The following is a 25,588-nucleotide window of genomic DNA, read 5'->3' as shown; positions in this document are numbered from 1 at the left end:
TTCAAGATATTCTGCGGTGTCAGAAATATACCACCAGGAGCTTCGCGTCATAGACTTCTGGGACCTTGGCTACGGCATGTGATATATACTGCAACATCCCCCGATGGACAACATGGTCTATATTTGCTTGATGCAAAGAACGATTTCAAAAATGTCCCCAAGTCGACAATCCCTCTAAATCGCAGGTGGTTCCACGATCCTAGCTTCCAAGATACTCTTGTGGCGACGAATCCAGCGACACCACCAGAACCACCAGCACCAGCGGCAGAAGTAGCAGCAGCAACAGCAGGAGGAACAGGAGGAGCAGGAAGATCGCAGTTTGCCCCAAATCCAATGGCGCCAGCTTTCCAGCCAGGTGGGGGGAGGTAGCGGCTCTGGAGGAAGTCCTTGAACATCATGATGCGTATTTAATCACTATTTCCCCATTCTTTTTTTTTAAACCCGACCAGAAGAAGTTTAAGGTTAACTGTGAGGCTTCTCATCCCAAGCAAATGTGAATTAGAGGAAACTATTGATTCTTTCAATTTTGCGTTCCCTGGCCTTGGCTTTTTTCATATTTTTCATTTTCTGCCAATCAATTAATTTATATTGTTCGCCAGGTGTGTACTTAGTACTAGTAGCAAGTTAGTGGTAGTAGCCACTAGCATAGATATCCAACTATATACATGTACTAGTACTGTCGTAGACTCGTAGTAGTAGATTTTGTATGGGCGCGGATGACCGACTTGCCCTAATCCTAAAACGGACTAGCGGAGATCGCCTTCGAAGCGTTCACGCCCGAACGGCCAGTCGACACTCCGCGCGAACACCTCTTCATCACCCTCCTTGGCACTGTCGTGGTGCGAGTCTCTCGCTTTGTCGGCAAACACTACCTCTTTCTGCTCTGCAACCCCTTGATTGTGTTGCTTCTCACCCATACTCCCACCGAATCGATCGCGTGCGCCTCGTGAGTTATCCCTGGAACGAATACGAAGTTTGGATCCCTCATGATCCGCGAAGCCTCGATGATGCTAACTACAATATTCTTGTATTAGACGTCTTCCTTGCCCTACTTCTTCCGCTCCGATTCTTCCGTCTTCTGTGGAATAGACTAGCCTACGCCGAGTTCCTGCTTGTCGCGTCCCAAAAAACCAGCCTGTCCCACTTACCCCATCGACGTATCGACTCGAGACCGAGTGGACTATTGAATCCATCACCGCCTCCATACTATCTTCAGATCTAGAATCGCCAGGCTTGGCGTGTTAGAACGGTTGAGACGACTATACCTCTATCTGATCGTTTTCGCCGCATACGAAATAAACATGGCGACCCCAGCTGCACTTCCCCCCTTGCCTTTCAATCCCTCCCGAGTCCGATCATACTTGGTGCGGCTACCGCTTTTCACCCGCCTTGTGCTCTTGGTGATCCTGGCCTTCTGGTTGTTGGAACTGCAAACAATGTGGAGTGTCGTACAATGGGGAGCTCTGATCCCAGACGAAATTAACCTCGGAACGAGTACGTCGTCACCCCAACTTACCACCTACTGCCTTGGGCTGGACCTGGATTTGGGGAGCCTTACTGACTGGCGGAATCTAGTGTATCGACTGAATACCTATCCTTTGATCCACACTGGCTTTTTCCACGCGCTTTTGAATGCCCTGGCTCTGACGCCGCTTTTGGAGCGGTTTGAAGCGGAACATGGCACGCTCACAGCTATTGCCTTGTTTGTCGGTCGTAAGTATCACACCGCACTCTGCAAGTTTAAAATGGAGGATATAACCTTGAGTATTGAATTTTCTTGCTGACGAGACATCTTCTTCCCAGCACTTTCCACCTTCCCCGCCGCTATCTACCTCCTGATCGAGAAGGTTATCCTGCACAGCAACACGTCTGTGGTCGGATCAAGGTGCGTACTTTTGCCGAAGATTGTTGGTTGACCATGTGCTCATATCGTCTCTAGCATCTGGGTTTTCTTGCTCCTCGGATCCGAAGCCATCCGAACCTATAAATCGAACCCCCACTTTAGGTATGTGAAAGCTATATTACAGTATTGGTTTCTATGGGATTTCGGCTGACCATTTCATCAGCCTCGGCCCGTACAAGATCCCTACTTGGACCTCGCCTTTGTTTGCGTGTGTGGTTCTTTCTATTCTAGTTTCCAACGTGAGCTTCCTTGGCCACCTCTGCGCCATTCTCATCGGCTATCTCTGTAAGTTTCTTCTCGAAAGCCTCCATTTACGGGCCATGGACTAATTTTCCCAGTCGGTCTCGGATACCTGAAGTTCCTGGTGCCGCCCGAGAAGATTCTGCGATGGATCGAGGGTAAGCTGAACCTCCTCGGCCGGCTGCCACACTATATTTCTGTCGACCAAAAGACCTTTGGACGCTATGGAGTTCTTCCCTCGTCTAACAACGCGGCCAACGGCAACAATGGCACCCCCATGAGCTTCCTGGGCACCAACCAGCGTCTAGGTGCATGAAGGATGGGAGAGAAAAAAAAGAGAGAGAACCACCACCATTTACCTTAATATTCGTGTTTATAGTTTGACATAGTGTTTTATTACGTTGACGAGGGTGTAAAGGGGGCATTGGGTTATTAGCATAGCGAGTGCATCTATAATTCTGCGCATTTGGTCCCTCTCGTGTGACGTAAATTCCCGTAAACAACTCCGAGCTCCGCAACTCCACCCCCAGCTGGCCTCTGCGACAATCGTCTACCAATTCGATTCAATTGACGGGACTTTTGTTGCCAAGTGGGAAGATATTTCCTCATGATTCCCTCGAAATGGCCCTGAAATGTGAGTGTTTAGACGCCAGCTACCCTGGACGCATCTCGACCTCTCTCCCCCTCCCCAGACAACTGGGGACAACGAGACCCTGACAGCTTTCAAATGACAGCCGCAATCCGCAATCTACGGGAAAACCCTCGCTTCCTCTTCACTCGTCTTCCGAATATTTTATCGCTTCTCTGCATCGTCGTTGGCGTCGCTTGGTTACTCCTCCTACCCCTAGATGACAATTCACGACGGACCTACATCTCCGAGAATGCGCTCCTGCCCGGCCAGGTCCACGCCTATTTCACTGGCAGTGAACAGAACATCTTTCGGGGATATAAGCAGGAGCTACAAGCTTTGTTAAACAAGGGTCGCGAGACCGAGGACCAAGAAGCCGAGGTGGATGTGACTCCGGCGTAAGTGGCATGAATACAAATGGACCGACGCAAGCAGGACACGCCCTAATAATATAACAGGGCCTCGAACAAAGTTCATTCAATTCTACAAGCCGCAGGACTGAAGGTCGCAACGCAGAAATACGAGTACACCTCGGCCGGCATTACCCACCAAGGCGAGAACATTTACGGCATCATCCACGCACCGCGGGGCGATGCAACAGAGGCAATTGTATTGGTGGCGGCATGGAAGACAGCAGATGATGAGCTCAACCTGAAAGGCGTCACGCTAGCTCTCACTCTGGCTAGATACTTCAAACGTGAGTTTCCTCGTAGAATAGACATCACCGGTCAAGATACTAAGACGCTCAAATAGGATGGTCCCTCTGGTCTAAGGACATCATCTTTTTGTTCACCCCGGATAGCAAAACGGGAACGCAAGCCTGGATCGACGCCTACCATGACCTTCATCCAGAGTCTGTTCAGCCTCTACCATTGAAGAGTGGAGCTTTGCAAGGTGCTGTGGTCATCGAGTACCCCTTCGAGCACAACTTCCAGAAGCTTCACATAGTCTATGATGGCGTCAACGGCCAATTGCCTAACTTAGACCTGTTCAACACGGCTGTTGCCATTGCAGGCGGCCAGATGGGTATTGGTGCTAACCTCCAGGAGATGTGGGAGCACAATGATAGCTATGAAGCACGACTTCAAACGATGATGCGTGGAATGACGAAGCAAGGCCTCGGATATGCAACGGGAGCCCATAGCAGCTTCATGCCTTATCACATCGACGCCATCACTCTGCAGCCTAAGGGTGAAGGATGGGAAGACGAAATGGCATTGGGTCGGACCATCGAGAGCATGTGCCGCAGCTTGAACAACTTGTTGGAGCACTTGCATCAGAGCTTCTTCTTTTATCTGCTCATGCATAGCAACCGTTTCGTCAGTATTGGAACTTATCTTCCCAGTGCCATGCTCATTGCCGGAAACTTCACCATCATGGCCATCGCGTTGTGGATGCGCACTGGCTATTATCCGGAATCGAAGCCGGACACCCCAGCGGGCGAAAAATCCAAGAGTGAAAAGACATCAAAGACGGGAACCCAGAAGATCGAAAAGGAAATCAAAGTGAATGAAACTACACTCCCAGAGCGTCTCATGGCTTTGCCATTGACCCTTGTCACTGGTCTACACCTGCTCGGTCTGGTCCCCCTCTGGACCTTTAACAATATATTCCATCAGGTGAGTTTGATTGATATTAACCAACAATACTACTTTCATTGCTAACAAAATTGTAGTATTTTACAACTGCGACGTACATCTTCGTCGTTGTGGATATTGTTTTGCCATTATTTTTGGCGGCACTTCTCTCCAACGGCCTGGGCGTCTCGAAACCCATCATACCGCAGCAATACCTTTTGATCAAGTCCTTTGCTCTCCTGCTACTCGGCCTCTCGCTTTCCACGCTCGCGACCCTCAACTTCTCTCTCTCCTTCATGATCGGCCTACTCTGCGCACCGCTCAGCTTTCTCGGCCGCCTCCAAGGCTCTGCCGCCCTACGATATGGTGTTTCTAGCCTGGGACTTGTGCTACTGAACCTTCTTTCCCCACCAATTGTCCTTCTGGGCGTGTGCTGGTATACCGGCGTTTCCGTGGAGACAGTGCTAACCCAAGCTGCATTTGGCTGGGATGTATGGGGCATGTGGACTCAAGTCGTGGTGTGGTGCGTGTGGTGGCCAGCCTGGCTGATTGGATGTGTCCAACTAGGCTCATCGATCTTTTAATATACACTCTTAGAACACCCTCTGGGTCGCATATATGGTCAAGGCTATACAGTAATCTAAATTTCTTACAAATAAACAAACCGCGATTCATACAAGCAGAACCATCTTATTCATTATCGATAAAAAGTGGCTAGGGACATGTAAACCCATCTATGCAGCCCAGACATCCTTGCCAACGCCCTCGATCCAGTGACCAAGCTGATTAACACCGGCATCCCAGTCTTTCAAACGGTTCCGCATGCCATCAATCTGCTTGAGATCCAGTACCTTGGGCTGCACCCAATGGATTTGTGCAACCTGCGCCACCTGATCAATCGAACCCTTCAACAATCCTAGGGATAAAGCCTTCATGACCAGGTGCTCGATCTCATCAGGCTGCACCTTCGTCTCAGAGGCGATAGCATCGAAGGAAAGGGAACGGTCATGGGGTGGGCGGTGGAAGACCATCTCCGTCAGCGCGGAGAGAGAGATCTTCTGGTACAGGAAGACGCGGTGCGATTCGAGTAGCTTGTTCTTGCTGATATTTCCGGCGAGCACGTCGTAGGCGCCCAGATCGCCGCGGTTGAAAGCGAAGAGCAGCTCACGCAACCAGTTGTGCGGTGTTGGGGTCAGAGTATCCAGGATCGGGTGCAGGAGAAGCTCTCCAAAGTTGTAGATGGAGTCGGAGACCAGAGCGGCGACGCTGAGGTTATAGGCGCGGGAGACGCGCTCCGTTTCAGGGAGATCTTCGAGATCGATACAGGCCAGGTACAGAAGGGCATTTTTGTAGAAAGAGGCGAATTCTTGCTTAGCCTAGAATTGTATTTGTTAGTATACCAACGACTCTGTTTGCCCTCCCCGTGGTTTTTGGTCGCAAGGTAAACCTACGTGGAAGTAATCCGCGTTCACTTTGTAGAATGACGCATGCACCACGGTCTCGACTGAGTCGAACGAGTCGAGTGCCTTTTGGCAGGACGCCAGGTCCTTCTGTGCCCCCTCCAGATCCTCCAGCTTCAGTTTGACATTGGCAACATCGGCAAGCGCATAGACGTGTGCATCTTGTGATTCGGGCTTGTCGACCTTGTCGGCGAGGGATGTGAGGAAAGCGAGGCGTTCTTTATCATCTGTTGTGTCCCGTACGTAAGCAATTGTTCATGTATCCAGGTACAAGGTGTTCATGTATTCAGGAGAAGGCTCGAGGGGGTTCAAATTACCGGCACACTCCGTCGCGGCCATCAAACCCAGCGCAACGAACTTGAGCTGGTTGATCCGGTCGGCGAAGCTAAGGACGAAGTTCTTGAAGAAGGCTAAACGCTGCGGGGCACTCTCTGGCAGTTTGAAGAATTCAACCAGTGCGTCTGTCAACTGATGCCATAGCTTGCGCTCCCAGAAGTCTTCAAAGGTGAGGAGATAGGTCTGGGTCTCGGGGGTGCCATTTGCTTGCTGCTCGGCCAGGAAATCGGGGATCTTGGACTCCATGGCGGCGAGCGGGAGAGTGAGTGATGGGGGTTCGTAGATGAGATCACTCGTAGGAAGAAATGGCGATGATGGACAATGAAGAGGGTATGAAGGAGGAGAGTCGTCAAGAGATGTGGGGATTGGAGGGAGACACCGGCCGGAGCTGATGATGTCTTTCCATTTTGGAGCTCCCGGGCGGTGAGCAGCTACTATTGGTGGTGGTATACATTCAGTTTTCGAGATAACAACAACCCTGCAGAAATGGTCAAATGAGTATATCTGGGTCATTCATAGTTGTATACTATCATATCAATGAGCTTGAAGGAGTTAGGCTTGATTCCATTATGTTTGTCATCTATATGAAGTGAAATAGCTTTCTGAAATACGTAGTAGTACCTGAGTCCAGACCGTGCAGATCATAAATCCACCCTAGCTACTACTACTACTACTACTACTACTACATTAGTGATATTCTAAATTCGAACCTCGGACATATTTAGTCTTCCCACTCATCCCAGTATCTCTCCGGTGTTCCCCCTTCATCGTGGTGGATTGACGTGGGGTGGTGAAGGGGGAAGTTTCCGAGAAAGTCTGAATGTCTCCGAAGGGTCCTTAAATACTTTTGGGTAGACCTGCCCGCTACGGAAGGTTCCCCTCTTTACAACATTCTCTCCATTTTTTTTTATGAGTCTTTAGTCTTTCCTTAGAGAAATCTTCTATCTTCTCATCCTGATACTTTCTCAAGACAAGAAGCTCATTGAAATCACCTTCACCATGACTGACTTCACCGAGGCAAATCGCAAATACTTCGAGTAAGATATGCTACCTAAACCACATCTATTTGGTAGACAGCTGACTGGCCTTTCTATAGCCAAATGGCGACCGACTACAAAGATCGGTTTGCCAATGCGATGAAGACGCTGTCCGATCAGACATTGAAGCACCGGCTCTGGCTGAGTGATCGATGGACAGATACTGAGGCTGGCCAAGACAACGGAGTTAAAATGCTTGAATACGCCTGTGGACCAGGTGTGATCTCAATGGTGAGTTGAATTCTGTTTTTCTTCTTCTTCTTTTTCACCAAAGAGACCATTAGACTAATACTTCTTCACTTTATTGCAGACGCTTGCTCCATACCTGTCAAAGGTCGTTGGCATCGACGTCTCCGATAACATGATTGACGAATTCAATCGCAATGCCAAATTGATTGATATAGCCGATAAGATGGTTGGATATAAAGCGGATCTACTAAACGATTCCGTTCCTGCCGAGTTTTCGGGTCCTGACTTTAAAGAGTTCGACATGGTGGCAGTCAGCATGGCCTTGCACCATTTTGAATACCCGCAGATGGCCCTTCAGCGACTCGGAAGCCGACTGAAGAAGGATGGTGTGTGTATGATCATTGATATATTGTCTCGCTCCGGACAGGATCATGGCCACGGCGATGGCCACGGCGAGGGAAAGCATGGTCATAACTTCGGCGATGCCGCCCACACGGTCAAGACTCACGGATTCTCCCGAGACGATATGCAGAAACTGTTTGAAGGAGCTGGGCTAGGTCGTGGATTCAAGTATGAGGTGATTCCTGAGGAGTTGGTTTTCAATAAGGGCGAGAAGACGCACAACGTAACCGTGTTCATTGCTCGTGCTCAGCGCTCTTGAAACACAAGATCGAATTGCTAGTAACCGTGGCACCACCATCTCTGAGATTTTGAATATATGTCATTTAAAGAATAAATGCGAGTGCTTCCATACAACTATGGGGTAGGTTGTAGACCGGGATGATCCATGTCATTCCAGCGTCTTCGGAGTGGGTCTCTCGACGACCCACTGACCGGAGGACCCTTTTTGAATGAAAATAAAAGCCCGGCATCTTGAAATATAGCCTTAGACTCGGAGACCGCAGAAACTCGATGGTTTACTCCGTAGTTCACCTGGGCATGTTGGTTAGGAAATATTTCCCTGGGGCTTGAATTGTGCGATGGATGAAACTTGGGCCTACCAGTATATTTTACATTTATCCTTTTATTATTCTGCAGTAGTTCTACGGCCACACATTGTACATTGTCTTAGATGGACAACTTGAACTTGAACCTTGGAAGAGTCCTAAAATAGCTCGGGGTCGGAGGTCGGCATTAACCATCAAGGGGCAAGCGGCCCCAAAACTTCCCATTTCCCAACGCCATCTCAAATTTCCTTTGAGATTATGGGCCACGAATCGAATCACTAGGGGACCGGCCTGCGAATAGTTCACTTCGAAGGCTTGCTTGCCAGTTAGCGATCCAATCGCATCTCAGAGCCCAGCGCCACTCGGCTCTTGGCAGGGTCCAGGTTGCCCTTTGCTCGTTTTTAAGGGACTAGATGCATCAGTTCCTCCGAAGGAAAGTTTGATGCTAGCGCCAATGGGGAGTACAGGCCCGGAGGATTGCTTTCAATGCTTTGGCATATAAGCAACGCCTGGGAACTTGGCTTGGGGTTCCGCACCTTCGATCTTACTGCCAACCGTCTCTCGTTAATCCCTGGCAAGACACTCTTTTTAAACCACTCGAACGGTCTCGACTTAATATCTCACAACATGAAGACATTCACCACAACCCTCCTTTTTGGCCTTGCAAGCATCGCATTCGCCCGCACCGATCTCGCTGGTTGCACCTCGTCGCAAACCACCAACCAGTGGCATGAAGCCAGTATGATTTGGTGGGTGCCCGAGAGCGGCGAAATTTGCGATTTCGTTGACTGTGGTGGTGGTCGCGCTCCTCCCAAGACTACTCAACCTGGCTGCCCGCTTTACTCTGGCACGGCCACACTCACACCCAACTATATGCCTGGATGGGGCCCCAACGGCAAGATTGCCGCGTCGACTACCACAGTCGCCGAAACCACTTCTTCTTCTTCTTCTTCCAAGGCAAAGACAACCAGCGATTCAACTGAGTCTGCGACCACTACAACAGACTCTATGGTCACCCCTGCGCCTACTTCTTCCCCTGCTGTTTCTATGACTACTGCGACCTCGCCAATCTCGAAGTCTGGAAACGCCACTTCTTCCGCGGCAACCTCAACCAAGACAGGAAATGCTGCCGGTGCATTGTCCGCGAATATGGGAGGTATTATGGTCATTGCTGCTGCTGTCATGGGTGGAATGGCGCTGTAATCTACAGCACGCTTTTAGTGATGTTCAATATCCAGACTGTTTCAATGCATAGAGTATTTTCCATAGAGTTGAGACAAACTCAGTCTATAACTAATTCTAATCAACGCTACGAACATTCAGAAAAAATCAAAAGCTAGTTCCAGTTCCCGGCCAACCAAATCTCTTCTGCCTTTTTTGGATCCAGAAGCTCATCAATAGTCCACGGGGTGTGCACATAGCCTCGTGGAACATTGGTATTCTGGAATGTAGTGCCATCTCGCAAATGAGCCAACGCCTCGTCATAATTGTCGATAGCGTACTGTTCTGGATCATGTTTCCATAACCAGGCACCCAATAATGCGACAAGAGTTCCCTGAGGGTTGTCTTCATCAACCGGGCGGCTTCGAGCTACTCCGTTGATAATCCCTATTTTCTGGAGACAAGAGACACGGTCAAATCTGATTTTCATGCATAGTTAGCATTTTGCCGCAATGATTCATATTGACAAACCAACCGTAGCGTGTTATGAACCCGGGCAGCCCAAGGTATATTGTCCTTCATTGAGACCTGAAGACAAGTTGCCAAAGAAACGGCGTCTTCCAATCCCTGAGTTGCCCCATTTCCAGATGATGGAAGAAAAGTGTGTGCTGCATCGCCAACCTGAACAACCCGCCCAGCTGGCGATACCCAGCAAGGTTGAGACTCTCGTAACACCAATTCAAAATTGTGAATATGGTCCCTAGGGGTCGCCCGGATTGCCCGATCCCCAATTTCAGGCCATCCTTCGATCTGTGAGGTTTTGTGAAGTACGTCCCGGGGGTCTGCCATGTTAGTCCAGGACTCTATCCCCTCACTCTGGTCCTAATAATTTTGTTAGAACTGGAAAATCCACATAGGAATATATTCTTACTGGATGAACAAAAGCCCAAGACAGATGATCGGATGTTCTTTCCCACAGGCAGTGATATTCCGGATGTCTATATAGTAATTAGATGAATTCTCCCCCGAGAAAAGAATCACATACCCCTGCCAAAGCTCCACAAGAGCTATCCCATTTTCCACACCAGAAAATCTCTCAGACATGAGAGAGTCGGCCTGAACTACCTCGATAGGGATAGTTCCTCGATAAATCGAGGTCCCGGATGACCTGGCTCGAACCTCTTTGCCCATTGTAATGATTGAAGACTTACTTCCAATTCCATCGGCAGCGATGATTAAATCGGCTTCAATTATTTCCTCATTTTCGAGGACCACACCGGCCTTTTGACTTGCAGCATCTTCATGATATTCAACTGCGCGTTTTCCGTACTCGACAAAGATACCAATTCTCTCCGCTTGATCGGACATCATCTTATGAAATCTAAGTCGATTATGTCGATAGACCCTGTTTGGACGCTCAATACCATTGAACGTGGTTTCGCCATCATCACTGGCATTTAACTCAACCGGGGAAGGACCGCCGACCTTCTCTCCATTGATCTTATGCCATGAAGTCCAAATCGTATATGAAATGCGTCCATTTTCCTCCGCCATTTCTGGCCACTTTTGCAAAGCACGAATCGCAGCAGGCCCAATACTGATTCCGTCGCCTGAAATTTGAATTAATTAACTCAGAATTTCCGAGATCTGGAGAGAGGCTCCTACCTGATCGAAGGCGCATAGCGCTCTTTTCGATAATTCGAACATTGTGCCCTTTACGCCAACATTCCAGGGCTGCCAGAAGCCCGGATACTCCGGCCCCAACAATAAGAACAGAAATTCCTGTGGGTGGCGACCTTTCAGGCAGTCGTCTTGTTGACCGGTCAAAATCTTGTGTCATTTGTGGCACGGAAGGTACATTCATGATGAAGAAAAGTAGTAAAGTCGTTTAGTACTAGTTCGTAGATTTGATCTTTAATTGCAAGAATTGCTATTGTATTTTACGCAGATTGGCGACTCATTGTCTTCTTATATAGAGATGCTCGAGGCTTTTGGCCCGATGCTTCGAAGACGGAGGCGGGATTCCGTTCGGCCGGGTAATAATCAGACAGCCCTATGGATGCATTGTAGCCAGTGTCCTTCACGAGTCAAAATGATTGCTTTCAATATGCATGAAGTATTTCTCTACAAATTCTGTGGGATTTCCGCACCTTCGCCGAGCGCCAGAAAATCGTCAAACGGAAAGTATGTATCTAACGACATGTTGAACAGGAGGTCAAAATCAGCCGGGTCTGGTATTTCTTGGGACCGGGATTTGTCTAAGGCCTCCTTCCTTTGGCGATGGCATTCTTTCATGAGGCGCATCCTATTTGAAAGTCTCCCAAAGGCCTCGGGTAATTGAGCTGTGGGCTGTGGGCCAGATTCTCGCTCGATGAGCTGTCGAGCACCTTCGAGTTTGTGCATTAGTCGGTCGATCGTTTGATTAAAGTCAATTGTATTCTGCACATATTCAAGGTCCCATCCGATTTCGCTCTGGAACAGGCTTAAACGAGAAAGGGCGACGACCGCGTGGCCAAATTGACACCAGATAGTGAAAGGTAAATAGGTAAAACAATGAGACGAGAGTGAATTGAAACCATTGAAAAATGACTTTGTCGCTTGAAGGCAGCGGAAGAGAATGTCCAACCGTGTGAGAGTATAGCCACTACACTCAGCATCTGAAAGTTCCTCGCTGAGAGCAACTTGATATAATAGTATTTCCAATGTATCGTAATGGAGATTGAGTATATCTGCGTTGTATATAGTATGAGGTGGTATTCGAGTCAAAAATGGACTAGAAGGCTTACTTGAATAAGGTGACTCGCAGGAGAACGAGGTTTTCATCTTTCGGAGGTCAGGCTCGAAGCCTCGTATACTCAAGCCCAGCGGACCTGAGAGCCCCGGGTAATCGAACTCATCGAAGCAAATTGTGTGAACAATTCTATCGGCAAGATGCATAGTACGAACCAAATGAACAAGAAAGACATCGGTGGCAGATTCTAATTCCACCTCTATTATCTTGCAGCATTCGTCTGTATATTTCTTGAACCGAAGTGGTTCCATGTCTCTGACACAGGAGGACAACCTGTAATTTTGTCAACGTTTTGCTCGCTTCTCAAGAAGAATGTATGATCGGCGCCCGTACATAACAGTCAAATAGTAGCATCCTAAATAGGCGCGTCGCTCTTCTAGCGTGCGTAAAGGCTTCGAGTCAACCAAGGCATCCAGTTTCCTTACATAGCCGATTGGCTTGGTCAATCTATTCGGGGAGCTTAACCCCACAGCTAGATGTAAGCTTACTAGCTGACCCAGAGCTAATTGCATAAAGGCATCTAGTTGTGCGGGGCCTTGAGTAGCCTGCTGTGGGGTCAATCCTGGTAGTACTTCTCCAGTCTGTCCAGGAGCAGGCGAATGTCCTATGAACCATGCTAAGAAAACAAGGAGACCTTGTAAAAGATCGAGACTCCGCTCACTCCGTAAAACAATATGCTCGGCTACATATTCCTTGACGGTCTTGGAGAGCTCTCGTTGACGCGATGCACTCTGGCACGCGACCATTGCGAGATTAAGGAAGAGAAATGGTTTTTCTTGGCGTAATTGCTCTGCTGTGACACTGGTTGGAATCACGACAAATGGGAATAAATGCACCATTTTCGTGGCAAAATGCTCCAAAAGAAGTTCGCCTTCTTTCTCGCTTGGGCTCTCTGGGTCTTCATCAGGCAATACGGTAGACGACTTTGTAGCCGATGGATTAGAGTCAGATAATTGCGTAGCCGATGAATTTGAGGCCGCTAGCAAAGCGACCATTTGGTCTAACTTTGCCTCGAGGGCAGAGACTTCACTACTTGTTTCTTAATCAAGATTTTCTGAGGCACATGCGGTGTCACTCACACGCTGTTTTTGGTTGGCTTTTGGCGTCGATGTGCCCCAGGGGCTTGTCCACCACATTCCTTGCCTAGGCGATGGCATCTGAAGATCATTAGCCTAGTTCGGAACCATGCAGGCATTATCCATTTTACCCAACTCACCGTTTACATGTCTCATCGCTTTCCCGGTCACACCGCACCTTTGCCTTGGCGCACGCTCTACAGGCTTTCGGCATCCGCACTCCACTAGAATCGGCCATGACGTGGCAACGCTTTTTGCGAAATCTCGGGAATTTTGGCGTTAGACCATGGATGAGCAGTTAGCCAGTCTTGAAGACGTTGCTTTAATGGTCCTTATTGGTTGAGGATAGGGAGAACATGTTGTCGTGTCTTTGGGGCTGAGAGGAAGGACCCAGGGCGGTCTGGACTCCGAAATGGCTTGAACAAATCCAATTGGCATCTACCAACTAACTACTCGTACTAGTATTTGCGGTCGCAATCGATATGGATATATTTAAGGCTCGAGGGAACCGGCTGATTTAGTTGAAAACTATGGTAACCGTTCATATAAAATGAAGATAATAGAATGACGAAAGAATAGAGCGATCCGCCTTCCGTATCAAGCCCAGGAAACAGCCCCACTAGAGAGCAATGGATCATCCAAATGATTGGACATGAACTACTAATTTGTGCACTTGAAAAAGTAGTAAGTGGCATTTTCTCAAGCGGGGACGGATTCCCGTCCCTCTTCCACCTTCGAGTTGCTTGGACTAGACAACAGATTTCGTTATGAGCACTTCTGCCAGCCCAGGTTGGTGGGGCTTACAAAAAAGGAATGGTCACCTGTCCCACTTCCGAGTCCCAGGTCTATTTATGTGTCCGAGTCGGATAACTAGTAGTAACGTACGTGCGGGACGACCCCCCCGTGGGACCTATGTTTATTTGTGGGGTACAGGGACGATCTTAGACCAAGGTTCATCAAACTTGATAACTAAGCAGAATTATTCAAATACCTGGAAATCATTCTAAGCCATCTGCATTCCTGTGTTCCACAGTTTCGCATCCCTCTGCATCTAACACAAAATGGCTATCGCGAACCATGGAGCATCGGTTCCAGACCTCATCGCTGTTGGCAGCGAGCAGGAGAATGTAGAGGAATGGAGAAAAAGATGCAATATCGATCAGAGTTCACAGATACGCCTGGTGAAGTTGGCCCATATGCGGTATCAACATCCAGACTTGAATCAAATCACGACTTTCCTCCAAGGTACGCCTCACTAAATTCTTGTTTGTGATGTAATCAGCTAAGTACTGTACAGACTTTGGTATGACCGTGGCCAAGAAGACAGACCAGGAAATCTGGTATCGTGGATATGGTGATGATCAATACGTCTATTATGCTCGAAAAGGACCCAAGAAATTTCTTGGGGGCACTTTCGCTGTTGAGTCCTACGAGGATTTGGAGAAGTAGGTCTACTGTTAATTTCCTACTTCACTTAGATCTGACCAAGACTCAGGGCCTCAAAGCTACCGACAGCTAGTAGTATCGAAAAGCTGTCCAACTCTCCCGGCGGTGGATTCATCGTCAAGTTGATTGACCCCGAGGGATTCCCACTCAATTTGATGTATGGGCAAGCCCCAGCAGAGAAAGGGGAATATCCGGAGAAACTTACTATCAATTATGAGCAAGACAAGCCTCGCACTCGCAGGTTTCAGCGTTTCGAACCAGGCCCAGCAGCCGTGCACAAGGTGAGTAACCCTTATTTCCTTACGTCTCTGTCTAGCTCAGTATTAAAATATTGATTTTCCCAACTAGCTGGGACATTTTGGTCTATGTACCCAGGAATTTGAGAAGATGGTCAATTTCTATACCACAACATTCAACATCGTCCCGACAGACTTTCTATACGTCGAAAAGGAGGGAAAGAAGCACAATGTCGCGTTATTCGCACATATCGATCGTGGAGCTGACTACGTGGACCATCACAGCTTTTTCATAAGCACCAATGCCACAACTCATGTCCATCACTGCTCATTCGAAGTCCATGATTTCGATACCCAGAAGCTTGGGCATCAGTGGCTTGCTGAAAAGAAGTATGAATCTGTGTGGGGTGTCGGGCGACACATTCTTGGATCGCAAATCTTTGATTACTGGTGGGACACCACTGGAAACATGATTGAACACTACGCAGATGGAGATCTTGTGAATAATCAAACTCCCATTGGTTATGGTCCCGCAGGAGACGAGTCGCTGGCAGTGTGGGGCCCTGAGGTACCTGCCTGGTTTTTGAAATAGAATTCTCATCTTTGAATGTAACTCACATTGGAATTCTTGAATTTCGTTTTCCTTGTTTTCAAACTTTATACTCTTAGTCCAGAGTTTGGGGCTTGTAAAGTTTCCCTACTAAATTGATTAGTTGTCCAACAAATAATGCTCAGCTGGCTCCGGGAGTCGAAATTTGAGCTTTTGAGGTCATATACCTAGAATCAAGGGTTCAAATACATGATACATAGTCATGTATGGTCAGATAGAAAATCCGATCACATCAAATTTAGAATGTGCAAATAGTCTTGTAAGGAGTCAATCTGCATGATAAAAAGGCAATCCATGGATTGTGAATGCAAGCTTTCTCAACAACATTTTGTACAGGATCTATAAGTAATGGATCGGGTTCAACAGAAAAGTGTAATACCACTGAAAGTCTTTTTTATTTATTCTAGAAAGCTAATGTAAGCATCTGAAACAGATAGCCAGGCTCAGTGGCTCTCGTAGCGCACTAGATTGACCAAAGTTCCGATCTGCTCTATCTGGACCGAAATCTCATCGCCATCTCTGAGGACGACTCTAGGATCCCAAAAATAGCCAATACCGGCTGGTGTGCCGGTCAGGAAAATAGTGCCTGCCTCCAGGGTTGTGCCTTGAGACAGATAAGAGATCTGCTTCTTTATCGAGAAGATCATATCCTTCGTATGTCCGTCCTGAACAGTATTTCCGTTATGAATTGCCTTAATAGACAGGCCCTGGGGATCTTGAATCACAGAGGGAGCCACAAGGACAGGACCTTTGAACAATTTATTCATTAGTAAATTGAAATCGAAAAAAGTTCTGCTAAGTCGGCAGCTTACCAATAGGACAGCTTCCATCAAGTCCCTTGGAAAAGGACCACTGAGTGGTAATCATTTGCATGGTACGAGCAGATACGTCGTTGGATGCAGTGTATCCCAGAACATAATCAAGCGCGTCCTCCTCAGGGATATCGCGGCCTGTTTTTCCAATAACCAGGCACAACTCTGCTTCATAGTCGCTTGTCTCATCTTGCGCACACTTGGGAATGTTGATTGCCGCGGGGTATGGTCCAATCAGTGCACTTCGAGGTTTGGTGAAAAGAATGGGTGCTTTAGGGAGTGCCATATTGGCTTCCTAGGAGCTTTTAGTAATTGTTTTCCAACACATTCTAGAATGCGAACCTGCGCATGGTCCATATAGTTCAGCCCGAGGCAGCGAATATAGTTACATTCTTCCCGAGCAACCGGCGAAAGTAACTAAGATTATGTTAGTGTGGCCTTGGTCGTAGAGAAATTAAGACACTTGCCTGCTTAACGTGCATGATTTCTCCGGTAACACGACCATCATAGATAGTTCCCTGAATCACATATGCTGCAATTTGAACTCCATTTGTACTGTCCTTGCCGATATCGCGAGAAGTATCGACTAACTGCCCGAGGTGGACCAGACTGTCCTCCACGGCAATGAACCGAATGAGATGTGTCCAGGAAGGCATTTTGCAGAGTCTTTTGGAACGAGTTGACTCCGGATTGATCGAGATCGTAAGAGTGACAAAATTGATGTACACTCACGTACTAAATACTGGGGTGATAAAAGCCTCCACTTGAACTACGGGGTACGGTCGGTGGGACCGAAAGCCCCATCTCGGATATACGATGCCTACTCCAAACGGATATAGACCACACGCATAAGTTACCAGAAGAAGTGATGATGTGTCCAATCGGATAACGAGAGAAAATTGGAAGCGTCCCGCCCCCTCTTCCCACTTCTGGATTCTACATAGCTGTGGCCTTGCTGCTTGGTCGTCTCTTCCCCGGCCGATCGTAATGTGGGACCCAGGAGATGCGGGACCTCACCACTTCCAAGTGAATCGCGGAGAGGCTCATCAGATCGACTTGAAATGAGAAGACTTTAAAACCCGTTATCAATTTGACGTTGCCCTGGGGAAGAACTGAAGCGAAACTGTGTCTTTTATGGTTATGTCTGAAGTCGATTGTGAAGCAACCGATGTGGTGATTTGCGGCTGTGGCCCAACGGGGGCTATGTTGTCGGCATATCTGGGCCAGATGAATGTCCGGAACATTGTATTGGAACGAGGGACAGAGATCACAACCGACCCTCGTGGAATTGCTCTCGACGAAGACGGTATTCGGCTCCTACAAGGTCTTGGTCTGTATGCGTCGATATATACGCAAATCGGAACCTGTAAGTCAATATTTGAGTGTGCAGGCAAATTGATAGATTTTGTCAGCAAGCGCCTTGAAACACAAATTTGGAAACTCATAGAACTTTAGGTATGAATATGTTCAAATTCATCGGAGGAACGACACCAATTTTGGACAAACCCGCTTTTATCGAGATGGATTATGCAACAGTGAGCAATTTACCCATGCGTTTGTGCAAGCGACAATATAGAATTTCTTACACCATCTACAGACTGAGGGTGGTACCGGCCATGTCGGATTTATCTGTCACAAACAACCAGTACTGGAGAAGAAACTACGAGAAAGAATGGCAGCATTAGAAGAATGCGAACTTCGCTCCGGCTGTGAAGTCACGGCCCTATCCGAAGATGAAGATGGAACCTTGTGTGTCTATCGTGATTCAGAAGGTAAAGAGCGAAGAATAAAATCGCGTTTTTTCGTAGGGGCCGATGGGAAGACTGGATTCACTCGAAAGCAATACCTAGAGTCCAAAGGAATCGTCATGGAGCAGGCTCATCAGTATGTCGCAACAACCTTTCTGCATATAACAATAGCTGAATACTCAATGATAGGGCATTTTATGAGGAAACCTGGGTGGCATTGAACTGGCAGATTGAACTTCCCAACGAGAAGACACATCCCGATTTTCCACTGTGGAAATTAAGTTATACGCCAGAACAAGTCTACGATCTTTTCTTTCCTGTCAATTTCCGGTTTGTTTGTAACCCAAATAGACCCTCTGTTTGTGGCCGTTTTGGCCTACCTCTGGACCGACTATGGAGATTTGAATTTGTCGTTATGAAAGACGAAGATGGCAATGAGATGTCGAAGCCTGAAATGATCCAAAAGGTTGTATATCCCTATATCACTCACGCAGGTAGTCGGTACGGGTGAGTAACTCTCTCGGTGTATTTTATTTTATTTTCAACTAACATAGTAGACAGTCTACCTCAAGATGTTACGTTCCCTGAAGATTGCATTAAAGTTCTTCGCTCTCGGCCTTTCCGGTTTTCGGCTCGCAGCTGCAACAGGTGGTCTGATGGCCGTGTCGTCCTATGCGGTGATGCTGCTCATGTATTTCCGCCATGTATGTGTGAAGTTACCAGGGCCTCAAAAGCTCAATACGTGCTAACTCGCTTGGTAATAGTTGGTGGTCAAGGTATTGCGTCTGGGTTTCGGGACGCTGTTTCTTTAGCATGGCGCCTCGCCATTCTCTGTCGCAAGAAGCCAAATCGCCCAAATTCTGACGGAAAGGTTCTCAAAGCATGGTACGAAGAACGCAAACAGCAACTAGAGAAATCTTTGGCATCAACCATCGAAAATGGGAAGTTTGTCACTGAAAGCAATCCTCTCAAGATTACACTGCGAGGGGTCTACCTGTGGCTGATTCAATTGATACCATCCTGGCGCCACGAGCTTCGACTTGGACGCCGCAAAGAAGGAATGGTGCGATATAATTATTCTGAAGGGATGCCATTCCTTCCAGAATTCAAAGGCGGCCTGTGTCTTCCGCAAGTCTACTGCAAGTCAATTGGAAGTGACGGAAATGAAATTTCCTTCACAGATGATGTGATATTCTCACAAGAGAAAAAGGGCCTATTTCAGCTTTTGATTGTTGTCAAAAGTGTCAGGGAGGCATTCTCGGCTCTGGACACTGTGTCCAATATTGGAGAAATATCGAACGGAGAGATGGATCTCCATGAGACAACACTACTAGTTGAGGATGCAGCATGCGGTACTCGCGAAAATGCACCACATATTTTCCGAGTAGCAACTGGAGAGGAGTTCGCAAATTCTCCTCTATGCGAGAAACGACCAAGTCCCGAGTTCTACGACCCATTCATTATTGGAAAACACTTGGAAGGTATGAAGTTTGTTCTATTACGCCCGGACAGATTCGTTTTTGCGGCTTGTGACACCAAGGATGATTTGAAAAGTGCTGTACAAAGTACTGTATCGTATATGAAAGGGCAATGCAAGGACAAACAGGGTCTGCAGCAGTCTCATTGAAATGTATGCGGAATTAATATTCCATTTGCAGGGATCTCAAAGTTAGAGAATGAAATAGCTCGAGCTGTAGGTTTCAAAGCATTCTGTAAGATGTTGTGGGAATATAGGCGCATCAGGGAATTATTATTTTTACATCTGCCTCAATGAAGAAATCAGGATGAACTTTCTTGCTAGAAGAAACTAGGAATAAACTTCCACCCCAACCAGGCAACACCTCCAACTGCAGACCACCCAAGAAGCCCCTTCGCAATTAAAATCACTTTAATAACCCTGAATGTCTTTTTTTCGTTCACCTTAGGGAATTCTGAATCAGGAACAGCTTTGTTCAAGAACGCGCAAAGAGGCTTCCATCCATCCTCTGCCTTAAATTCTAAAACCTCACGGCTTCGCTCCTTGGCAATCGTCCTCACCATATCATTATGCCTTTCGTACATGATTTTATTAAATGGGTCGTTTGACCCATATTGCTCCTTGCACCAATCGAGAATATGCATATTCATGCGGTACCACAACCTATCCGACTTCCACAAAAAGCCAATCAAATAGAATGGCCGAGTGAAGAAAAAGCCCAAGCTAGAATAGCAGCTTTCCGCCCATGCCGCAGCATCTGGGCGGGTGCTGAGAACTATCTTCGCCTCCGGATACATCTCCAAAAGTTCGGGGAGAAAGAATACAGCAGGCATATCACAAACAGTTTCGTAGCCGTCCACGAGTTGGCGAATGAGCTTTTGGCGTCGCTGATTGTCTCTTTCTTTGGCGGCCTCAATAAGGGTTTTCATTCTGTCTGGGTGTGGAATGATCTGTGCCATATGGAGACATGGGTCAAATCCAAGTTCCTCGAGAGCTGCTTGCAATGATGAAGTTGCCGTTCGGGGCAGACCAGCCCCGATAACAAGCAAAGGTGACTTTTTTGTCGGCCGCGCACGCGAGTCAGTGACGAAACGGACCATGGTGAATATGATAGGAATTTCCAGGTGCTATTGGGATTGAGGAGATATTTGAAAATACTGTGTTCTTAAGAATGTGGCAAGTGAAATTAAGGCGTCCAATCTGATGTCAGCAAAACAAAGAGTTCCAAGGTTATCTACTCCGTATTTCAGCCCAGTTCTTGTCTGGTTTACATGCAGACGCCCGGGATACAAGATCAAGAATCTTTGTGAAAGTTCATAAGAAGATATCCCAAGCAGCGTAATGAATTTAGGTTGGAGCTTAGCAATGCATGAATAATACTAGTAGGAGCATCCCTGAAAATTGGTGGAAATTTATTTTGAAAGAATATCACGAATTCTATTCCACCTAAAGTAGATATAGTATAAGATGGTCAACTGATCTTCGAGACCAACCATTCGAGAAAGAAATGTATCAAGGTCCGACTCATGAAGTTGCGGACGGTAGTACGGGTGAGTCATGACCTCGTTTAATCTCCTCGTTTAACTCCCGCAAGAACCCCAGCAAATTTCCCCACATCAACTCAATCCCTGAAAATCATCACAATGGCTACAGAAGAACCTGAATACCAGCTCATTGGACTTTATACCCGATACTCCAGTCAGTGATCCATTTACAATGGCATAACACTACTAATTCGTCTAGGTTGGACGTCACGGGTCGAAGCTGTTTTGGAGTACTTTCAAATTCCTTACAACCCCGTGTTTGTGAAGTTATCTGATGTACAGTACACTGCGAGCTATAATAATCCGCCGTGATATTTTAATAACATGTACTGACGGGGTACTAGGTCAAAGCTGTGTCTCCAACGGGATTAGTCCCCGTCCTCGAATGTCGTTCACTAGGCTCCACCCCCATCGGCGATTCACTTGCAATCTGCGAATTCCTCGCGGAATCTCACCCTGAAATCCCACTATGGCCTCGAGATCGTCAGCTTAGAGCTCTTGCTAGAAGTGTTGCGTCGCAGATGCACTCTGGATTCTCTGCTCTCCGGGGCGCGTTCGGTACCAACTTCATCGCTAGGTATACCGGAAACGTCCCAGTCTCAGCGGAGGCGCGAAAGGATGTACAGCGCATTCTATCTATCTGGGGCGAGGCTCGTAAAACGACTAAAGAGCGCCTCCTAGCGCTGGGTCAGGTCGATGAAGGGTTTTTGTTTGGAGGGTTCAGTATTGCCGACGCATTCTTCTGGCCAGTACTTTGGGTAAGCACCTTAAAAAGAATGCGACATTGCATAAATTGAGATACTGATGGCTGGTAGCGATTTCGAACGTATGGTCTTCCCTTGGACACCGCGAGCGAAGATGCTCTTATCTGGATGGCCCAAATGTGGAACGATCCAGTCTTTCGAGGACTGGCGGATAAGTATTACGAGCAATCGGAAGACCCGGAGACAGTGCTTGCACATTATGATGATATATACCGGGGCCAGCAAGACATCCAGTATAGCCAGTTTCCCAGAGATTGGACCTTCTCAGCGAGTTAGTACTGGACTGGCGCCTCTTTTCTATAGGCCACTCACACTCAGCGTCAGAGTTGAGACTTAACATGGGACTAAATGGTATGTATACAATTGAATAGCTTGATTAAGATTGCGAATTCCCAGTCTACACTCCAATGCGTATACCTATATAACAAAGCGAACTAGGTATCGCAATGTGGATCCTATTATACTATACTAGTAGCTCATTCCATATGACGTCAATACTCAGCCCCCTGTCCTTGGTCACGGAAGCCAAGTTTGACAATCTTCAAATTTCTGTACCACTCTATCTTTCTTCTTGCCCATTGAACCTCACCTTCAAGTTGATACTATATCACAATATGTCTCAATCGTTTGCGCTCCTCCGCCGTCAGCGCACGGATGATCTCTCCAAGCTCGCTGATCAGCACATGCAGCATGATTTGCAATTCGAGGATCGCGACGCACTCAAATCTGCAGCCTCTACTGTTTCTCTGTGGACAACAGTTGGATCAGCTGTAGGTATCGGACTTGGGCTCTATGCGGCTGTTCGCTTGAGAAGCACCCGCAAGGCGTTTTTTGCTGCTGTTCGGGCGCAAGAGAGACCGACCAAGGTCGTCTTCGCGGATGGGCGGACTGGTATGTAACTGGCGGACAATTCGACTATGATTGAAACCTATATTTATTAATTTTTGAATTATAGAGCCAATTCCCGACCTTACACCGTTGCTTAAACCGACTACCCTCGGTGATTTTGCGACATACTTCTTTGCCTCTGCCGGCGGGCTATTTCTAGGCGGAGAGCTTGGTAAGAACTTTCTATTAATGAATTAAACAAAACGATGATCTATAGGTTCTAACATCAATGAATCAGGCTTTGCTGCTGGAGCGGCCAGTGCAAGCAGCAGCATCTCTACTGACCCCGAAAGACGAAAGAGAATCGAAACCGCATTTCGGAGATTCCGAGCCGATGTGCTCCGACGAGAGGCCGATGAATTGGACAAGGGGGCAAATGTTTCTGATCTGATGTTGTAAAATAAGAGTCTTACCGGATATCATATATCGTTCTTAACTACTAAGGCCTCGAAGAATCCAATGGCGAGAGATTGTTTTCGACCTTGTAACTTTCATGTGCACCTAGTCCAACGAGAGCAGCAGAGGGTCTAAGCGCCCAGATATGGAGAGTATTATTCTATTTACCCCAACTTATCTATTGGAACTGATGCGGGGGCCGCAGTATATCGGCAGTCGCACATTGCGGACTTTGTGCCGCTCACCGTTCCCCGCTCTTATCAATTGGCCCATTATCTTTCATGAATGCCAGTGGAACACCGAGAACTCCATCGTATAAAGAGTAGTTTGATTTCACCATGGCTAACGCATCTTTACTTCACGCGACCTGGGCTAGGCCATCCTTGAAATTGCTTCCTTGCCGGAAACCAACCTCTTATCAACGCCTTCGAAAATCATTCTCAACTACATTCTATCGCAACATGCTGAGTAGTGAATTATCTGAAGCTGATGTCTCGGCTCTGCGAGTGAATAAAGAGAGACTGGCAAGAGATCTTCACCACTCATGTCAGTGGGGGTTTGGTATTCGATGGGGCGAGTAAGTATCACTCTGAAGGGACATTTACATGCGGGAGAGGCTAATTATGGTGTACGTAGTGAGTCAACAGATACTGGAATGCAGCGTCTTGCATTATCAGAGGAGGATAAGAATGTTCGAAATTGGTTTATTCAAACCATGAAGGATCTCAAGTGCGACATTACAGTCGATGAAATGGGTAATATCTTCGCCGTTCGCGCAGGTAGAAGAAAGGATGTACCCGCTACATTCATCGGCAGCCATCTTGATACACAGCCGACTGGAGGAAGATATGACGGCATCCTGGGTGTTCTTTCTGGAGTTGAAGCCCTGAAGCGGATGGATGAGATGGGGCTCGAGACAGAGGGGGGTGTGGGTGTGGTAAATTGGACGAAGTAAGTGGCATGGCTGCCGCCTCTCTCCAAACCTTGCTGACTATGATTTTACAGTGAGGAAGGGGCTAGATTCCCGGTGAGCATGATATCGTCTGGCGTATGGGCAGAGTGCATTCCTCTATCCAAGGCACATGATCTCAAAGAAGTGCCAACAGTAGCATCACTGCCTACTGCGGCCTCGGCCCCGGAGACGATGAAGTCAGCATTGCAGAAGATCGGCTACCTAGGCAGCGTGCCTTGCTCATACAAGTCCACTCCGATGGCAGCACACTTTGAGCTTCATATCGAGCAAGGTCCCCATCTCGTTTCTGCGGGCCAACAGGTCGGGGTTGTCACAGCAGTGCAGGCCTATCGTTGGTTCCGATTGAATGTCATCGGGCGAGATACACACACAGGCACAACCGCTTTCGAACACCGTGCCGATGCTCTATACGCATTTGCGCGTATGATGGTTCGAGCAAGAGAAGTCGCTGCAGGACGAGGATGCCTTGCTAGTGTTGGAATTATCGAAGCGAAGCCGGGCAGTGTCAACACTGTTCCAGGAGAGGTCAGCTTCAGCCTGGATATCCGTGGACCAGAGACGGAACTTGTCGCTGAGGTTGAGAAAGAACTTCGTCGTGATTTTAATGAAATCGCCGCTGCAGAGGGCGCTGGGATCGGCAAGCCCTGTCGGGTCGAGTGGACGCTTGACTTTGATTCTCCTGTTGTGAAATTCCACGACGCCTGCATTGAATGCGTACAGCAATCCGCTCACGCTGTTGTAGCAGATGCGTCAGTTGCAGATCCCAAGTCACTGGTTCGGCCCATCATGAGTGGTGCCGGCCATGACAGTGTCTTCACCTCGAAGCGTGTTCCCACGAGTATGATATTTGTGCCCTGTAAAGATGGACTCAGTCATCATCCTGAGGAGTTTTGCTCAGCAGACGACTGCGCGACCGGAGCATCCGTCATATTGCAAGCCGTTGTGCGGTACGATCGGATGAGGTTCGCATAGGGCTGATGAGGATTAGTACATATGTTAAACCAGGCCCGAAATTTACATCAAATCAAATATTGATAGAAATCCGATCAGGTCACATCAAGAGCTGAGCATCACCAGTGAAATCTCTAGAATCTAGAATATCGAACTACAATGGTGAACAATTGGTGCACTGATCATGAATTTGCCGTTAAAACTAGCTACATCATTAAAGCCAGTGACATCGTTTCAACTTTTTTGATTTTTTCCCGTACCCGCAAGTATCAGAAACGAGGGGCCGTTTCGTAATGTGTTGAGAACCAGCCTGTTTCGAGGCCACCATTTCTGGGACCCTATTCCGGACCAAGCCCTCTGACAACATCATTCCCCAGGATGACCGAGCAGTGGATGAC

At 47.7% G+C, this 25,588-nt stretch overlaps 17 protein-coding genes across 17 annotated transcripts; 9 read left to right on the top strand and 8 right to left on the bottom strand.

Annotated features, from left to right (window-relative positions):
- Positions 1-145: 145 nt before the first annotated feature.
- On the bottom strand, positions 146-398 carry N7481_009932 (uncharacterized protein; the record flags this gene model as incomplete). The annotated part of the gene is given in 2 exon segments (XM_057269151.1): positions 146-199; positions 216-398. 2 exon segments carry the CDS (start codon positions 396-398, stop codon positions 146-148), a joined length of 237 nt encoding a protein of 78 aa, XP_057119828.1.
- Positions 399-746: 348 nt separating this feature from the next.
- Positions 747-1,153, bottom strand: N7481_009931 (uncharacterized protein; the record flags this gene model as incomplete). Its single annotated transcript, XM_057269150.1, has 2 exons — positions 747-957; positions 1,149-1,153. The coding sequence occupies 2 exons, from the start codon at positions 1,151-1,153 to the stop codon at positions 747-749; spliced, it is 216 nt and encodes a 71-aa protein (XP_057119827.1).
- A 148-nt stretch (positions 1,154-1,301) lies between these two features.
- Positions 1,302-2,459, top strand: rbd2 (rhomboid protease family protein RBD2; the record flags this gene model as incomplete). The annotated part of the gene is made up of 5 exons (XM_057269149.1): positions 1,302-1,713; positions 1,804-1,885; positions 1,940-2,005; positions 2,028-2,188; positions 2,242-2,459. The coding sequence occupies 5 exons, from the start codon at positions 1,302-1,304 to the stop codon at positions 2,457-2,459; spliced, it is 939 nt and encodes a 312-aa protein (XP_057119826.1).
- A 305-nt stretch (positions 2,460-2,764) lies between these two features.
- On the top strand, positions 2,765-4,932 carry N7481_009929 (GPI-anchored transamidase subunit GAA1; the record flags this gene model as incomplete). The annotated part of the gene is made up of 5 exons (XM_057269148.1): positions 2,765-2,777; positions 2,836-3,169; positions 3,230-3,468; positions 3,525-4,390; positions 4,447-4,932. The coding sequence occupies 5 exons, from the start codon at positions 2,765-2,767 to the stop codon at positions 4,930-4,932; spliced, it is 1,938 nt and encodes a 645-aa protein (XP_057119825.1).
- A 150-nt stretch (positions 4,933-5,082) lies between these two features.
- N7481_009928 (proteasome regulatory particle lid subunit RPN9) lies at positions 5,083-6,390 on the bottom strand (the record flags this gene model as incomplete). Its single annotated transcript, XM_057269147.1, has 3 exons — positions 5,083-5,724; positions 5,800-6,035; positions 6,126-6,390. The coding sequence occupies 3 exons, from the start codon at positions 6,388-6,390 to the stop codon at positions 5,083-5,085; spliced, it is 1,143 nt and encodes a 380-aa protein (XP_057119824.1).
- Positions 6,391-7,143: 753 nt separating this feature from the next.
- N7481_009927 (class I SAM-dependent methyltransferase) lies at positions 7,144-8,031 on the top strand (the record flags this gene model as incomplete). The annotated part of the gene is made up of 3 exons (XM_057269146.1): positions 7,144-7,181; positions 7,241-7,412; positions 7,492-8,031. The coding sequence occupies 3 exons, from the start codon at positions 7,144-7,146 to the stop codon at positions 8,029-8,031; spliced, it is 750 nt and encodes a 249-aa protein (XP_057119823.1).
- A 913-nt stretch (positions 8,032-8,944) lies between these two features.
- N7481_009926 (uncharacterized protein) lies at positions 8,945-9,520 on the top strand (the record flags this gene model as incomplete). The annotated part of the gene is made up of 1 exon (XM_057269145.1): positions 8,945-9,520. The coding sequence occupies one exon, from the start codon at positions 8,945-8,947 to the stop codon at positions 9,518-9,520; it is 576 nt and encodes a 191-aa protein (XP_057119822.1).
- Positions 9,521-10,405: 885 nt separating this feature from the next.
- N7481_009925 (FAD-dependent oxidoreductase) lies at positions 10,406-11,032 on the bottom strand (the record flags this gene model as incomplete). Its single annotated transcript, XM_057269144.1, has 1 exon — positions 10,406-11,032. The coding sequence occupies one exon, from the start codon at positions 11,030-11,032 to the stop codon at positions 10,406-10,408; it is 627 nt and encodes a 208-aa protein (XP_057119821.1).
- A 570-nt stretch (positions 11,033-11,602) lies between these two features.
- On the bottom strand, positions 11,603-12,520 carry N7481_009924 (uncharacterized protein; the record flags this gene model as incomplete). Its single annotated transcript, XM_057269143.1, has 1 exon — positions 11,603-12,520. One exon carries the CDS (start codon positions 12,518-12,520, stop codon positions 11,603-11,605), a length of 918 nt encoding a protein of 305 aa, XP_057119820.1.
- A 33-nt stretch (positions 12,521-12,553) lies between these two features.
- Positions 12,554-13,264, bottom strand: N7481_009923 (uncharacterized protein; the record flags this gene model as incomplete). The annotated part of the gene is made up of 1 exon (XM_057269142.1): positions 12,554-13,264. One exon carries the CDS (start codon positions 13,262-13,264, stop codon positions 12,554-12,556), a length of 711 nt encoding a protein of 236 aa, XP_057119819.1.
- A 1,142-nt stretch (positions 13,265-14,406) lies between these two features.
- N7481_009922 (trihydroxytoluene oxygenase) lies at positions 14,407-15,619 on the top strand (the record flags this gene model as incomplete). Its single annotated transcript, XM_057269141.1, has 4 exons — positions 14,407-14,590; positions 14,643-14,790; positions 14,868-15,072; positions 15,140-15,619. The coding sequence occupies 4 exons, from the start codon at positions 14,407-14,409 to the stop codon at positions 15,617-15,619; spliced, it is 1,017 nt and encodes a 338-aa protein (XP_057119818.1).
- A 461-nt stretch (positions 15,620-16,080) lies between these two features.
- N7481_009921 (fumarylacetoacetate hydrolase family protein) lies at positions 16,081-17,105 on the bottom strand (the record flags this gene model as incomplete). Its single annotated transcript, XM_057269140.1, has 4 exons — positions 16,081-16,385; positions 16,450-16,744; positions 16,792-16,866; positions 16,911-17,105. 4 exons carry the CDS (start codon positions 17,103-17,105, stop codon positions 16,081-16,083), a joined length of 870 nt encoding a protein of 289 aa, XP_057119817.1.
- A 478-nt stretch (positions 17,106-17,583) lies between these two features.
- N7481_009920 (uncharacterized protein) lies at positions 17,584-19,824 on the top strand (the record flags this gene model as incomplete). The annotated part of the gene is made up of 6 exons (XM_057269139.1): positions 17,584-17,815; positions 17,905-17,984; positions 18,047-18,333; positions 18,387-18,704; positions 18,759-18,901; positions 18,962-19,824. 6 exons carry the CDS (start codon positions 17,584-17,586, stop codon positions 19,822-19,824), a joined length of 1,923 nt encoding a protein of 640 aa, XP_057119816.1.
- A 170-nt stretch (positions 19,825-19,994) lies between these two features.
- N7481_009919 (sulfotransferase family protein) lies at positions 19,995-20,774 on the bottom strand (the record flags this gene model as incomplete). Its single annotated transcript, XM_057269138.1, has 1 exon — positions 19,995-20,774. One exon carries the CDS (start codon positions 20,772-20,774, stop codon positions 19,995-19,997), a length of 780 nt encoding a protein of 259 aa, XP_057119815.1.
- Positions 20,775-21,317: 543 nt separating this feature from the next.
- On the top strand, positions 21,318-22,258 carry N7481_009918 (glutathione S-transferase; the record flags this gene model as incomplete). The annotated part of the gene is made up of 4 exons (XM_057269137.1): positions 21,318-21,372; positions 21,418-21,494; positions 21,563-21,976; positions 22,034-22,258. 4 exons carry the CDS (start codon positions 21,318-21,320, stop codon positions 22,256-22,258), a joined length of 771 nt encoding a protein of 256 aa, XP_057119814.1.
- Positions 22,259-22,596: 338 nt separating this feature from the next.
- On the top strand, positions 22,597-23,269 carry N7481_009917 (uncharacterized protein; the record flags this gene model as incomplete). Its single annotated transcript, XM_057269136.1, has 3 exons — positions 22,597-22,873; positions 22,938-23,042; positions 23,109-23,269. 3 exons carry the CDS (start codon positions 22,597-22,599, stop codon positions 23,267-23,269), a joined length of 543 nt encoding a protein of 180 aa, XP_057119813.1.
- Positions 23,270-23,604: 335 nt separating this feature from the next.
- N7481_009916 (M20 family metallo-hydrolase) lies at positions 23,605-25,211 on the top strand (the record flags this gene model as incomplete). Its single annotated transcript, XM_057269135.1, has 3 exons — positions 23,605-23,843; positions 23,903-24,217; positions 24,272-25,211. The coding sequence occupies 3 exons, from the start codon at positions 23,605-23,607 to the stop codon at positions 25,209-25,211; spliced, it is 1,494 nt and encodes a 497-aa protein (XP_057119812.1).
- Between the last annotated feature and the right edge of the window lie 377 nt (positions 25,212-25,588).

The sequence above is a fragment of the Penicillium waksmanii genome (genome assembly GCF_028829765.1).
Source record: "Penicillium waksmanii strain IBT 27052 chromosome Unknown utg000008l:1.0-5622682.0:1.0-5626561.0, whole genome shotgun sequence".
Taxonomy (NCBI): domain Eukaryota; kingdom Fungi; phylum Ascomycota; class Eurotiomycetes; order Eurotiales; family Aspergillaceae; genus Penicillium; species Penicillium waksmanii.
This window is presented reverse-complemented; position numbering and strand designations above follow the sequence as displayed.